The 14,192-nt window shown below is 48.7% G+C and overlaps 1 protein-coding gene across 7 annotated transcripts in view; it reads right to left on the bottom strand.

Annotated features, from left to right (window-relative positions):
• Window positions 1-14,192, bottom strand: part of TTI1 (TELO2 interacting protein 1) — a 94,665-nt gene that overhangs the window by 51,920 nt on the left and 28,553 nt on the right. For 5 of the 7 annotated variants that reach the window (XM_047852068.1, XM_047852067.1, XM_047852071.1 and 2 more), the window contains 3 exons: window positions 12,601-12,741; window positions 10,419-10,623; window positions 10,057-10,144 (listed from right to left, as the gene is read on the bottom strand). In XM_047852068.1, coding sequence (XP_047708024.1) covers window positions 10,057-10,144; window positions 10,419-10,623; window positions 12,601-12,741 — 434 coding nt within the window. The other 2 variants (XM_047852072.1, XM_047852073.1) reach the window with 2 other exon arrangements.

The raw sequence follows: 14,192 nt of genomic DNA, 5'->3' as shown, positions 1-14,192 counted from the left end.
AACGCCTTTTTTTTTTTTTTTTTAAGTTTATTTATTTATTTGGAGAGAGAGAGAGAGAAAGAGAACGAGTGGGGCAGGGGCAGAGACAGAGATGGGACAGAGGATCCGAAGTGGGTTCTGCATTGACAGCAGAGAGCCTGACACGGGGCTCGAACTCACAAACCATGAGATCATGACCTGAGCCAGAGTCAGATGCTTAACCCAACCCTGTGAGAACTCGTAAATAAGATACTAACAGGGAGGCAAATAAAATGTGCATACGAAGTTCACTTTCTATTACTGAGTAAAAGCCAAATTCTTGGGAGAATTATTTGGAGTCTCTTTCCTTAGCTATTAAATGGGTGGACTCCCCAGAATGGCAGGCAGCAATGCAAGTTCCCTCTCCCGCCTCTGCGGCTTGGAGCAAGTTAGTTTCCTCTTTCTCCAAAGGAAGATGATCACAGCCCCCACCCCCACCCTCCTCACAGGTTTGGTGCGAGGCTCTAAGGGAGATGAGGGGCAGGAAAACACTTTGAAGTATACAGTGAAAACACTGTTCCTTCCAGAGAGTATGTGTGTGCCTAAGGAATAATTATCTCTACCAACCTTAGCAGTACCGCCACACCACAGAACCTTCTCAGACACTCTGAAAAGGGCAAAACGTTTGTCTTTTGTTTCACTCATAATTTCCTTCCTACTGACTTGGTGGGGGTCCCAGTTCTCAGCCGATGGGTGTTCTAATTTTGCCGTTATTTTCAGGAAGAAGCGAATGCAATATTCTTTGCCCTCTGCGCGCCTGAGGTTGGGAGTGAATACCACGCTGTGCAACCAGGTGCTGGCAGGTGTAGCTGTGCGCTTGCTCGGCCAAAGACATGCAGCCTGCTGAACTCTAAACACCGACACACATTCTGAACCTGGACCTTGTTCACTTTAAGGCCCTGGGAGCCGAGCGGAGATCCAGCAGGTCTTGTCTGAGAGCTCAGTGGCCCAGCTCTGCTCCAACTCTGGTACCACCTTGTCCTGGGGCTGGTTCCTGCCCATCCTGAGCTGGGGACAGGGGCTCCCAGAAAGTGAAGAGCCCAAAGCTGAAGACCTTAAAAGCCCTTGTGCGTCATCCAAAGCCAGAAGACAAAGACAGGACCTCTGCTTTGACGAGACTGGGGCAACTGCCTGGAAAATGTTCCTAATACATCGTGAGACGTGGCAGAGATGGCTGTTGAACATGCCAAATGGCCAGCTCCACGTTTTCTCAAACCCAAAGAGAAACACTTAAAAAAAATATATATGTACACCATTTAAGTCCTGAACAAAAATTTCCTTCTCCTTCCCCTAGGCCCAAATCAGTGGCTCCAGGGAGCACAGTTATCAAGAGATTATCTGGTCCCCAGAGTTTCGGGAGGCACTCAGCTGTGCCTCATGCCTCCGAGTGTCCTGAGGCGAGTGATTATCTCTCAATAACCTGTAGGGCCGTGTAGCTTAAATGATAACTTGACTTTAAAAAATTTAGAACTTGCCGTTAGGCAGTTTCTAAGCAACCTCTGTTTCCATGGCAAAGAAGCCTGGTGTTTATACTGATTTTTCACTTAAAATGCGGTTTTATTGAATTTCGCTTCATGCAGGCAGCCATTTCCCCGCACTCCAGCCCTATCTACAATTGACGGGCATCAGCAAGTACCTAATAAACTCCAGACACCAAAACCCACAGAAGCGGCTCATTCCTTTATGATCAATAGCGGACCGCTCCTGGTGACAAAGCAGGGGGCGAGGTGGCCTGGGGACATAAGCAATGTGCTACCAGAATCCGGTCAGCAGGGGCTGGGGACCATCTCCTTGTGGTTTGCCAAATGTTTCCCAGCACCTGCTCCAGCCCAGGCGCCGGGCTGGGTGCTTGGGATACAATGATAGATGGACAAAGGCTCTGGCCTCGGGGCTCCCCACGTGGGTGGGGAGAACGGACTAATCACAGAGGCCCATAGTGTACTGTGGAGAGGACCACACTAGGCGTCCCATGGGGGGTGGGGCTGGGGAAGGACTCGAGGAGGGCACGGCAAGCTGCTTCTCTGAGTAACATCGGTTCTATGGCCCCTTCCAGCCCCAGCAGTCCACAGTGGTCCTCAAGCATGGGCAACGGGTCAGTGGCAAGACCCCAGAGAAAGCCCTCTGCTGCGGATGCAAACATTACAGGGTGTACCCTCGGTCTAGACGACGTCTGCTCTAAAGACGCTCTAGAAAACCGCCAGCCAATCGAGGCCCAGTAGAGCTAAATAAACCGTAACTGAAATGCAGAGCTTCCAGCCCTCCTGGGTGACAGGCTATTCTTTCTCTGTCAATTACTTGCTTGAGGGATCTGCTGCTCCTTGTCTCCTTCTGGATTTATAAAATGCTCTCATGAGCTGTCTGCATAAGTGCCAGTGGTAAAGAACTTGTGGCTTTGTGATCTGTTTATTTATTTATTTTGGGCTTCTAAAGAAGTTATTCAGGGATGTCTCCTTAGGAACATGATACAGGCTGTCGCTACACAGCCATGACTAAATGCAATCAGAAAATAAACTCACTCGTCGGAAAGTGGGCACACCCACAAAGTTATTCTAGCTTCCCTGCTATTCCCTCGCTGGCAGAACCTCCACACTCTTTTCTTCTCTGGCCATCTCTTCTCCCACGACTCAGTACATGCTGATGCTACAAATGAGGCTGTGTGTGTTTCCTTTTAAACAAATGGATGCTCAGGGTGTCGACGTGTCCTAGCCAGCAAGCAGTGGGGTGATGTTTCTATCTCGGTAATTTACTCTAATGGGTCTCGGTTCATTGGTTAACCAGTATTTCAAGCCTGTCCTTTCTTGCTATTCAATTTAGCTATCTTCTCCTGCGAGGAGGTCGTTTTTTGTTTCTAAATGTTGGAAATGGAGGATTATGACTTGGAGCAACGATTTACTCTCCAAATAAATACTACCAATTACCTTTGCAGCTATATGTACTCGTTAGACTTAACTATATTTACCTGTTCAAAACCATTCATCTATCGATCTAACTCCATCTCGCATCCTCACACAGAGACCGATAATAAAAATATTTAAATGCAATGGGGACGGGATTTAAAACCATAAACACCAGTAGAAGCTTACAATGCTAATCGTACCCCTAAAGTACCACAAGACAAAGTATCATAAATGCAGTGGAATGACTCCATTGCTTTGTGCATATTTAAAAAGATATGGCACTGAGAGGACCAATCTGTTACAGACAATTCAAAAATAAGCCAGAACCTAGAAGGGTTTAAATCCCACTGGGGCAGGATTTAAAAGCAGCCCCTTCCATCTGGCTGCCTCTCCTGCCTCCAGGCCCCCTGCAGGCCTGGATCCCCCTGGCTACGAAGCCGCTGCTAGGTGCGCAGATTTCAAAGCGGCCCTGTGCCAGAGCGCCAAGGGGGCTGACTCAGGCCACATGCGGTGTTGCCTGCTCCTCAGCACTCCCCCTCCACCCCCCACCACAAAGGTACAAACCCTGAAAGATAAAGCTATCTTGTAGCAGCCTACCTATTTTGTCCCCCCCACCCCCTTCCCCCGCCCAGACTGTTTTCCTGGAACCTACGCTTTGGCGCTAAGCCAGCAGGCTCTGCTGATGGATGCGGGAAAGAAACAGCTCTAGGAAGTATACTTGTGTATTCACTGCAAGGGCGTTAGAGATAGTCACAACAGTACTCAGTGTTCTTCTAAGATGACCCATGGAGAAATTTTCTTAGGGTTCAGGACCAAGGAAAGCTGTGCTTTTTTTCTACAAAGCCCTCTTCTCCCTCTTTTCTTATTTCAGGGATGCCTGGAAGTTGCACAACATATACATCGCCCTCTTTGCTGTCTGTTAGGGACAGGAGAGTCACATTTAAGGTTCATCTCCAGCAAGGGTGCTGAGCTCTAGGTGTGCGCTTTCTATGTTAACCTCGGCCCCGGCGTCACCTTGGGTTTTTCCTTTTATTATTTTTTGTTGTCGTTGCATACACTTAATTGGTAAGATAGCCTAGGTCTTTCTGGAATCAGGAAGAAGTTTAAATAATGCTAACAACCACTACTTACTTTTCCCCATGAGCTGGTATTCTCTGCTAAAGAATAAAATATGCACGAGTTTACTGAATCCTGGCAATAATGTGACTGGGTGGAAGGTAACAGATATGCCTGCTCGAGTCTCGTAGGTGAGGGAGCAGAGGCTTGGAGAAGTAAAGGGACTCATCCACGGTGCCACTGCTACCGAGCAGCAACGCGAGGCTCCCTCTAACTCGGCATTCACCTTTGCAATCTTTCAACTTTCAACACGGTACACTTGGCTCATTAATAAAAAAAAAAATCTTGTGAATAAACACACATATAATAAGATAACCAAGGCCATCTTCCTGGCTACTTACTCAAGACTGAGATCATGACATTCACGCCAGCCTCTTAGGTGCTCGGGACAGACCACGGACGCTGCAAAGTGAGGAAATGGCTACCCTCCGGTTTGCCAGGCAGTCTGATATGTGAAATCTACTCTGTGCAGGTGATCCTGGCTCCCAACCCAGTAGGATTGGCGTGCACACGCGCAGGCACATCCCATACTTGCCTTTCCCACCGGGTTGTAAAATGGTTGACCCTGGTAAATTATCAATCACATGACAACACCAAGGAAGCAGGGAAAGGATTCGCAGCACTTGATTTAAGTAGCACGGAGGTCCCCACCTTCAGATCTGAAACCCAGCAACCCACTTTGTTTATAATCTGCATGGCAGATGTCTCTTATCTTTGACACCAGGAAATCATGCCTATATATGCACAGTGAACAGCTTCAGATCTGAGTGTATTTTTAGAACAATGAGCCTGGAAAAGAAACGCAGCAATGCCTGTCAAAAGATGGATAATAGGAAAGCTAACTACTTGGGTCTGGATTTGTCAACTATTAATCAAGTGTCAAAAGAAAAAATATCAGGAATGCCCTCATTTCCATGCTGGGTGCAACCCAAGGGGACAACAGCTCTGCAGCCCAAGCTCAAACAAACTGCCCACAACATTTAAGGGGATGAGCTGCTAATTTCAAGCTCAGCTGTACGAACGGATCACCTCGGTGGCTCCTGATCTGTTCAAATATAATAGGCCCAAGTGTGGGTAAAGAGAGGAGCTGGGCTCTGACGGGGATGAAATGAACGAGCCTGTGCTAGTCTGTGTTCGTCCAGGGTTTGAAGGCACCGGCTGGTTCTTTGATGGGCTGGGATCCTACTGCTAGAAAGAAAGCAGGGAAGTCAGCCAGTAAATGAACCTTGAAACCTGGTCCTGACTTCTCACACAGAGGGTGGTAGGGGGACGTGGCACAATTAACATGAAAAGATCATTCTGGGGTGAAAAACTCTCTTCAGAGTTCAGTAAAGATGAAGCAGACTTATAAGAAACGCCATGCCCAAATGTACAGGAACTCATGTAAAGCATCATACATCTAATGTATTTATATATATCCCACATAGGTGTGTATATACACATGAGTATACCTCCAGAACACAAGCCCTGTGAGAGCAGAGGCCTCCTCTCTCATGCTCTCCTCTATTATCAGTGCCTAGAACACTGCCTGGCACGCAACAGATCCTCAGCTGGTCAGTGGAATGACTGAACTGGCTGAGTGGTCTCCCTCACGTATAAATGTAACTCATGTGCACAATGACCCCGGGAGGAAGGTGTTATCACCACCCTTAGTTTACAGGGGAGGGAAATGAGGCACAAGGAAACGAAGTCGTTCGCTCAAAGTCACAGAGTCAGTAAGATCTGAACCTACGTTTGTCCACCTCCAAGGCTGGTGCCCCATGCCCTTATATACAATGGCTATGCAGAGGAAGCTGGGAGGGGACCCCCACCCACAGTTCCCCCTCCCCGAAAACCACACCGAGGACCGCAGCATTCAGTTCCTGTACAATCAGAGGGTGCACCTGCCAGTCACTACCTTCTGGCCCCCTGCATCCCCACCTGGGTCCTGCGCTTGGCAGGCAGAGGCAGGACTGGGGGTGGAGACCAAGTGGCCTAAAAGCTCTGTTCTTCATCTTTTTCAGAACAGGTATTGTTCCTTTTAGCCCCAGGGTGGAAGGCTTATTGGATGATTTGAGTCCTCCCCGCAAAAGACAGGGAGCCTCAGAGGACGCTCGGAGAGAGGCCCAAAGAGTGTGGTTTTAATGGAGTTGAGTTGAATCAGGCTGACAGCATGTACAGGCTTTAAGGAAAAACACAGAAATTTGGGGTATGTGCTCTCATCTCAGATTCCTTTCATGTATGGGAAGGAAAAGCTCCATGGTCAGGGAGGCACAGAACTGTGGAGGCCCACTGCATGCCGGGAGAGATCTCAGAGGCTTCTGGGGCTACTCGAGAATTTAAATCAGTTGAGTCTGCCTCTGCCATGGTGGAGGCGGGGGCATGGCTGACACAGACCTGTTATCTGTAATCTAACACTTACCCTCAGGGACACTGCCCTGTTTACAACTGTGGGTAGGCTGACCCCTTCTCCGACACCCCAAATAGGATTTGCTCACTTGTAGTTACCCATTGAAGTTATTTAACCAAATGGACTGGGGGGAGCTGGCATTTCTCTTGCATAGCCAGTTAACAGTGACACCTAGTGGCAATACACAGTGAGGTTCTACCGTACCCCTACCCCCGCCCCTCCCCCAAGTTGCAAGATTTATGCCCCTCCTTACAAGGCACATTCGCTAGATAAAAGCATTAAACTGGAATGGCGTTTCTGTTCTTAGCATTTACAGCCTTGGTTATATCAACCACCCCCTGATCAATTTCCATTTCTAGAGTTTACAGCCTGGATGTAAAAGCCTGCCACAAAGGCTCTATTTAATATGACAAATTAAAAAAGCAAACACAGGCTTGGTCATCCTTTGGAGCCAGGAAAAGCAAACAGGAGGGAGGAAAAAGCCAACCGTAATGCACACAAAGAGGAACTTTCATGGAACTGCTGAGTTTGTCTCCATGCCAATGCTAGGGAGGCCGCCCCTCAGAGGCCCCAGCCCCGACCCGATGGACTCACAGACATGTGAAGGGGAACAGAGAAGGATGCCCCAAAATGTGCCACTTTGGTGTGTGAACTGACTTGAGATTGAAGGGACTCAAGACCCAGCAGATTCAAGAAAAACTTTTACTTCTCCATTAACCACCTAAAAAAATTTGAATAGGGAGCCTGACCCAGAAAAAGACCTATTACCAGAGATAACTTTTCATAAGAATAACCTAGGTGTATGGCAGGGCAAACATCTAATTACCAAACACCTGATCTTAGGTCCTGTGGATCACCCTACTCCCTCCCCTTGTGAAGCCCTGGCCCCTAGACCATTCCTCAGGATGACAAGGAAGCTTCAACTGCCCCATGTGACCCTGGGTCTCATATTTTTATAAGGCTCCCTTATATATGAAATTTAAAAAAAAAAAAGTGTTTATCTCCCACTAATCTGTCCTGTATCAATTATTAGACCAGCCAAAGAACCTAGAAGGGTACAGCAGAAGGAAAATTCTTATCCCCCCTAACACAGCTGCTCACCTACCTCCTTTCAGAGCAGCCACCGGCCCTCACTTGTTTCCTCACCAGCCGTGTCAGACAGAGGGGCCACTTCCAAATGAAGCTGGTCATCCACCCTGCGTCGGAAACTCACCAGCTCCAAGGAAGCCGGGGCATTGGGGCATCTGTGGACAGCTCCGGTTTTTACTGCGTTCCTGTTACCCTCTGGCTATAGGGTTCCCCCTTGGGCCCTGGCAACAAACACAACAGCCTTCCCTTCTCCCATGAGTGGGCGGCGGGTGTCAGTGCTTGCTGTGTGGGGAATACAGAGGGGCAGGAGTGGGCACAGGGTGGGGGGGGGGGCGGCGAGGAGGCTTCTGCAATTGTTCAGGTAAGAGGTGAGGGTGGCCTAGCCTGGTGGCTTGGAGGTGAAGAGACGTAGACAGTCTGAAGAGAAATTCTGCAAGGTAGGTGGACAGGCTTCCCTTCTGGAACGGATGTAGGGTGTGAGGGAAGAGAAAAATGAAGGACAGACAACTGAATGGAAGATGGGGCCACTTGCTGAGCTAGGGGACCTGATTCACCAGTCCCTGCAGGCATGAGTGTCTCAGTACCCGGCCACCCGCCTCTCTTCCTGCAGTAAGGAGGCTCACAAAGAGACCAGGTTTCCCATTGTCTCAGGCTTCTTTTCCCATTTAGAGAGCTTATTAGTTTCTGAATCAAGATGCCAAATCAGCTCCTGATCAAGGACAACACTGGTTTTTTTCCCTTGACTTCAAAATAAGTTTGCAGATGATGTGTTTGTGAACCAATCAACCTTGCACTTCCTCCCCTCCCAGCCTGGCAAGAGGGAGGTCATCTGACTCAACCCCGAATGGAATGCGGTAGAGCAAACAAAGGCGCTGCAGTCAAGTGGTCTGGCTGCATTTTCCTCCTCCAGAGGCACCTTGAATACCAACTCAAAATTCAGCAAGGTCCAATTCCAGGTTTAATTGCTTTTAGCGGCACAAAAGAAAATTAGAAATGAAAAGATAATGAATTGCGAATATTAGCCTGTTTGATGGTTCTCAACTTGAAGGATAGGTATGGGGTGGATGCAGAAAAAGTAGAATGGGGCAGAGAATGTGAAAGTCAGATCGTTGTGACTCTTGGTTGTAATAGGCACACAGAAGCTTCAGGATGAATTCATTACATTCTTGGGTTGTACCTGAAATCAGCACCATTAGCTTTAGGAACACTGCCAGGGGTGTGTGTGTTGGGGGGGGTGGGGAGACTATTTTCACCCTAAGTTGGTTCTTTAAGGAACAAGAATGTCTGAGGATAAGAAGCTGGTTGGGATGCGCCCCTGTGCTCCAGAAACCATGACTGATTCTGGGCCTAGGGGAAGTGACGGGGAAGTGACAGAAAGAAAAAAGGGAACTGGGGAAATCAAGAGCAAAAAATTGCAAAGGACAATAAATCAATTCAAAAAGATATTTCCATCACTCCCAGAGACTGCAAGGTTTATAAGGGAGCAAGCAGCCTTCCTCATTTCACAGTCTGAGCAGCCTTGCAGCCCTTCAGGGAATGGGATGACTCCTACCCCACCAAGGAAGCTCAGGGACACGTTTCTAGAAGCCTAAGAAGTGGGAGGGATTGTTTATTTGCTCTGAGCCAGAGCTGCAGGGCCCAGGGTAATACACAGAGCCAGGCCAGGGAGGCCAACTTTTGTTTTAACTGCAGACACCCAGGAGATAGCAGGTCCACTCCGGTCCCCTTTCTCCCGATGGATGGAGAGCTGGGGAAAGGGGGCCACAGTACATTTTTGGTCTCAAGTCTGGGGACTGATGATGTGCTTGGTTTGAGCTTTTGAGAAAAGCCCTTCGGGACTCGAGGAAAACGAGTTCTTCCACTGGAGGTGGCGCAGCTATTCTCGAACAAGCAAAACTCTTGGAAATTATAATCACATAATTTCGGAGCCAGAAAAGGCCCTTTAAACTATTAGTCCGTGGAGTTTAACTACTGGCTATTGGGAGAACTATTAGTTCTCCATAGTCAGATGCATGTTGTGGACTCTACCTAGAAAAAGGAACATACGTGTCTGCTTGTACACACCCAATTTTGTGCACACTCTGCAAGGGTTTAGAGCACCTGACAGCCGTTAAGATGCTCCGTGGAGTGAAGCCACTTCTGCCATCTTACTGCCAGATCAGTAACCTAAGGCTTTGGCTTTGCACACAAAGGAGCTGAGGTCCGGAGAGGTGCCAGGGTCACCTGGTCACTAGAGTAGGGCCTAGAAGCAGCAGATCTCTCTCCGGCCACGAGAGTGCTTTGTCCCCTTCAGCACACCGTCTTTCTGCTTTTTGCCCCTTTGGCATTGCTGCTGACACTGCAGCAGAGGAAAAGGTTACTTGCAAAGAGAAACGCGTCCAGTAAAAATACCATCTCTAGAGTTGGCCCAGTTAAAGAAACCATCGTAACCTGGCAAGAAGGGCGAGGAGAGAAAAGCACAAACGTGGCTTGACTCCGCTCGCCATTAGCAAATCATCGATAATTTAGAGCAAACGTAAAGAGATGCGGGTGATCAAGCAGACGTACCTCCTGGCAGCCTCTTGTAATTTCACGGGCTGTTTGGCGCTGAGGTAAATCAAGCAGGCATCAGCCACTCTATTCAGGTCACCCTCACCTGCAGAGAGGAAAAACAAAACAAGCATCGGCCCTCAGACTTCATTTGGGACAAGCAGTAACCAACTGCTGTCCGCCGGAACTAGAACAGCTAGGCGAGATGCCCTGGGCTCTTTACTCCATCCCGCGTATCAGAAAACACATCAAGATAGGTGGAAAAATGAGGCCGGAGTGAGACTGAAGGAGAGGGAGGAGCACAACTGGGCACGGAGCGCAAGAGTGGCGGTGAGACCACGCAGGGTGTGTGTCGCCAGGGGCGAGAGGCTGGTACCTACCTAGGTCCAGTCTCTCGCAGAGGGGGCCCAGGCCCTGCAGCACGGCCAGCTGCAGCTTGAAGGCCAGTGTGTGGGAATAAACTGGCCCAGCCCGAGCACTGACAGGAGCCTGGGTGACTAAGGAGCCGGCCAGCTTCGGCAGGACATCTTTGCAGAAACGGCTCCGTAGGAAGTCGCCACACTTGCCTCCCAGGGTCTGCAAGACCTGCAGAAACAGCCCCCAATGTGGTGAATGCGTGTCGCCACGGCAGCAGAGAGCTAAGGAATGTCTGGTAATCCAATTTCTTCTTGGAAAAAAAAAAAAAAAAATAGAATTACTGCTGTTAATTCCTTGCCCGTGGTTTGTGATTCTGACAGTTATGAATTCGGAGGTCTCTGCTCCCAAGGCATGGCTGCTTCTATCCATAAATACAGATTACACGGGGAATAAGTCAAAGGAATCTTGGGTTGGATGAATAATATGATTAATACCTTGATTTTCCTCCCTTTTTTGGTTAGAAAAAAAAAAAAAGCTTAAAGCAGTTCACATAGATCATCTCTTGACTCTTCCTAACATCCCTTGAAAAAAGGCTTGTGCTTTGAACCCTAGCTAGCTGAACAAACACAAACAGTGAGGCCCAGCTGCTGCTACGCAGGCACTGGGAGGGCAGTGGTTGGCTGAGGCCCCTCGGCTGAGTCGGGGCATGGACCCAGTGGTCAGGGCCATGTCGGGGCCTTTCCCGTCCCATCACACCATCTCCTTTGTACATTACCCTCGTCCCATCTTCCACAACAGGCGGTTTCTTTGCACGTCTCGTTTTAAACTTTCTCTAGCAGAACATATTGAAACGTTTTGCCCTGCTGCACAAGGCTGAATATACAGGATAATAGGAACTTCTTTAAAAATTGGTAAGCAAAGCATAACCAGCAGAGAATGTTTGCCGACTTTGCAGAGAATAAGGCCCCTTATTTCAGGTCCCTCGGCTGGCCTGCACAAGGCGTTACAGACCTCAGATGTCATCAGCGTGTCTGGGAGTGGGAAAGCAGCCTCAGAGCACACACATCTTTGTATCTTTTCCTTTTTCTACGCTTGCCGTTATTTCAGGTTACCTATTAATTTCTACAAAGGAAAGCAGCACATCTGAATAAGATTTAGCAAGACCTCCCTCCTTCCCCTTCCCCCCAACCTCCCTCCTCCCCTTTCTGTGTGTGTGTGATTTTGCATATTTTGCTTTACAAAAAAATATTAACAACGTTGACAATTTTATATGTTTTAAACGTAAGCTTATATTTTGGTCCAGGCTATGCTGAAGAATCATACAGGAAACCAAAACACTTGCTCCAAGTACACTAGTTGCATCTCTGGCTTCATTTTATGTCCCTACGGATCCTTTTTCTTTGCCTGATCTTCCTCACATACTCCTAATTTATGTTAGCTTGCCCTGATAAATATTTCTGTAGGTTGCCTTAAGTGCGTTCCAGAATAAGGAAGGATATAAATAAATCAGCCAAAATACATGTGCTGATATAAGACAAAGTCAAGAGAATAATACCTGACATATATATATATATATATATGTATATATATGGTTTTTAACCTTCCAAAGTATTTCACCAAATAGTCCCGTTTTACCCTTGACAACAATACCATGAGGAAGGTAGAACACATGGTCCTAAGGCCAACGTGACTATGAGTGGTCCTGGGCTTTGCCCCAAGTCACTGGATGGGCGGAGGATGCCCACTGCTAGAATCTAGGCCCCTTCCCCTGGACTCCCGTGCGGTGCAAAGAACATGGGCACAAACTCACAGATTTGGGTTCTATCACTTACTAGCTGTGTGATCTTGAGAAAATCCCTTAACTTCTCTGGGCTTGTTTCCTCCTCTGTCAGGAACGGGGGGGAATAGTAGCTACCTTGCCAGGTTGTTGTAAGGAGATGAGTTCGTATGTGAGGATGTGCCAGGCACACAGTGGGTGCTCCATAAATACCGGCAGCCCTTTTCATCTCCTAGTTCCTTCTGCTTCAAATTCAAAATAAGAGACTTTTACTTTCTTTTCTGTGCCTTTCTTGTTTTGCTATACTTTCTTCAAAGTACGTGATGTTGCAATCCGATAAAAGGAACCATCCCCAAAGACACCGCTGCGCTCTGTGCTGACCACCCCCCACCCCCATGACTGACAGTGGTGGGGCAGCAGCACCGTACCTTGAAGGCTCTGAGCACTGCCAGGGGGTCGTCATTTGTGAGTCGGTGCACGAGCGGGGGCCAGGCCCGGTGAGCCAAGGGAAGGAGCTGGTTCTTGTGGGATTGCAGAACAACTACACACAAATCCAGCACATCCAAGACCTGAAAGAGAGGATGTGATTTTGACAGAGTAGGAGTTAGTCACGGGAGGAGTGGAAGAGCATTCCTAGAAGTTCCTAAAGGTGGGAACAGCCAACGGGGAAGACCCCGAGGAGGGAGGGCTTGCAGGGCTTAGGAAACTAAGGCAGGGCCGTGTGCGGCATGACAGAGGAGGGGTAAGAGGGGGACTGTGAAGGTGTCACGTTAAGAATTTCTTATTTTGTACTAAGTGCAGTAGGGAGCCATCAGAATGGTTTAAGCAGGAAAGTGCCAGGATACAATTCGTGTTTTAAAAAGGTCATTCTGGCTACTGAGTGGGGAGAGGGACCTGCAGCGGGAGAGAGAGGCCAGTAGGCCCCTCAGGGAGCTGGCACTGTGCCCCTGAGAGGAGGGCATGCAGGCACAGGGTGGTGGCCAAGGGGTGAAAGACTTTGAGGTCTGTTCTGGGATGGCTGCACCTGCTGACGGACTCCATACTGGGGCAATAAAGAGAGGAATCTATCCAAAGGGGCTGCTTAGGGTCAGGCTCAGCAACTGAACAGGTGCAGGCGCCTCTGGATGAGGCAGGAGCAGTGGAAGGGAGGAGGCTGAGATGTTGGGTGAGGTCACATGCTCTTTCTTCTAAATGGAGAGGCCAAGTAGGCAGCCGAGATACAAGTCCACTTTCAGAAGAGAGGCTCGGGGTAGCCTAATGTAAACTGGGTTTGTTACCCTCCCTGAAAATGTTTCCTGATCTCCCACAGCTAAGAGCACACTGAAGACCACTGGCCTGCCTCTGTGTCGCCGGCAGGGGTCACGATGATGACCACTGTAGGCCTTCCTCCTCAAGACGGCCAGCCTTCACAGCACAGGGGAAGGAGCACGTCTGAATAAGACAGAGCGAGGTCTGCCAACATGGGAGTGGTGAATCCTGCTGGTGCCTATTATATGCTGGTCACACTGACACCGGAATAGAAACAAAGAACAAAAGTGGGCCTGCCCCTCGGAGGGAACAGGCAGGCAGGAGAATAAGAGAAACCTTGGCGTATAGCGGAGAGCAGAGTAGCCCAGCAGAAACGGCACTGCCATCACTGGCTGAGTGTGAGTTCTGTCACTAACTGGGCAAATTAGGTCAGGCGTCATTGATTCCAAGACATACATTTCCTCCTTCTGCCTGGAATGTTCATCTCCCTGCCTTTGCCCCTTGGAAAGTTGGCTTCTTCTCAGCCTTTAAGTCTTGGCTCAAATATCACCACCTCAGGAAAGGCCTTCCCCAATGACTTGGTCAAAATCAGGGTATAAGCTCTGTCTTACTCAACAGGGTTCAGTACAGAGTAGGCTCCTAATGCAAGTTCACTGGATGGGTGAATTACTATTTTCTATCCTAGAACCTGCTTATTACCATCAGAGATTTCCATACCTTATAGGTGTGTGTTTGTATATTGCCTTTCTCCACAAGAAACAGGAAGTTCCAT

Source organism: Prionailurus viverrinus, chromosome A3, assembly GCF_022837055.1.
Source record: "Prionailurus viverrinus isolate Anna chromosome A3, UM_Priviv_1.0, whole genome shotgun sequence".
NCBI classification, from domain to species: domain Eukaryota; kingdom Metazoa; phylum Chordata; class Mammalia; order Carnivora; family Felidae; genus Prionailurus; species Prionailurus viverrinus.
This window is presented reverse-complemented; position numbering and strand designations above follow the sequence as displayed.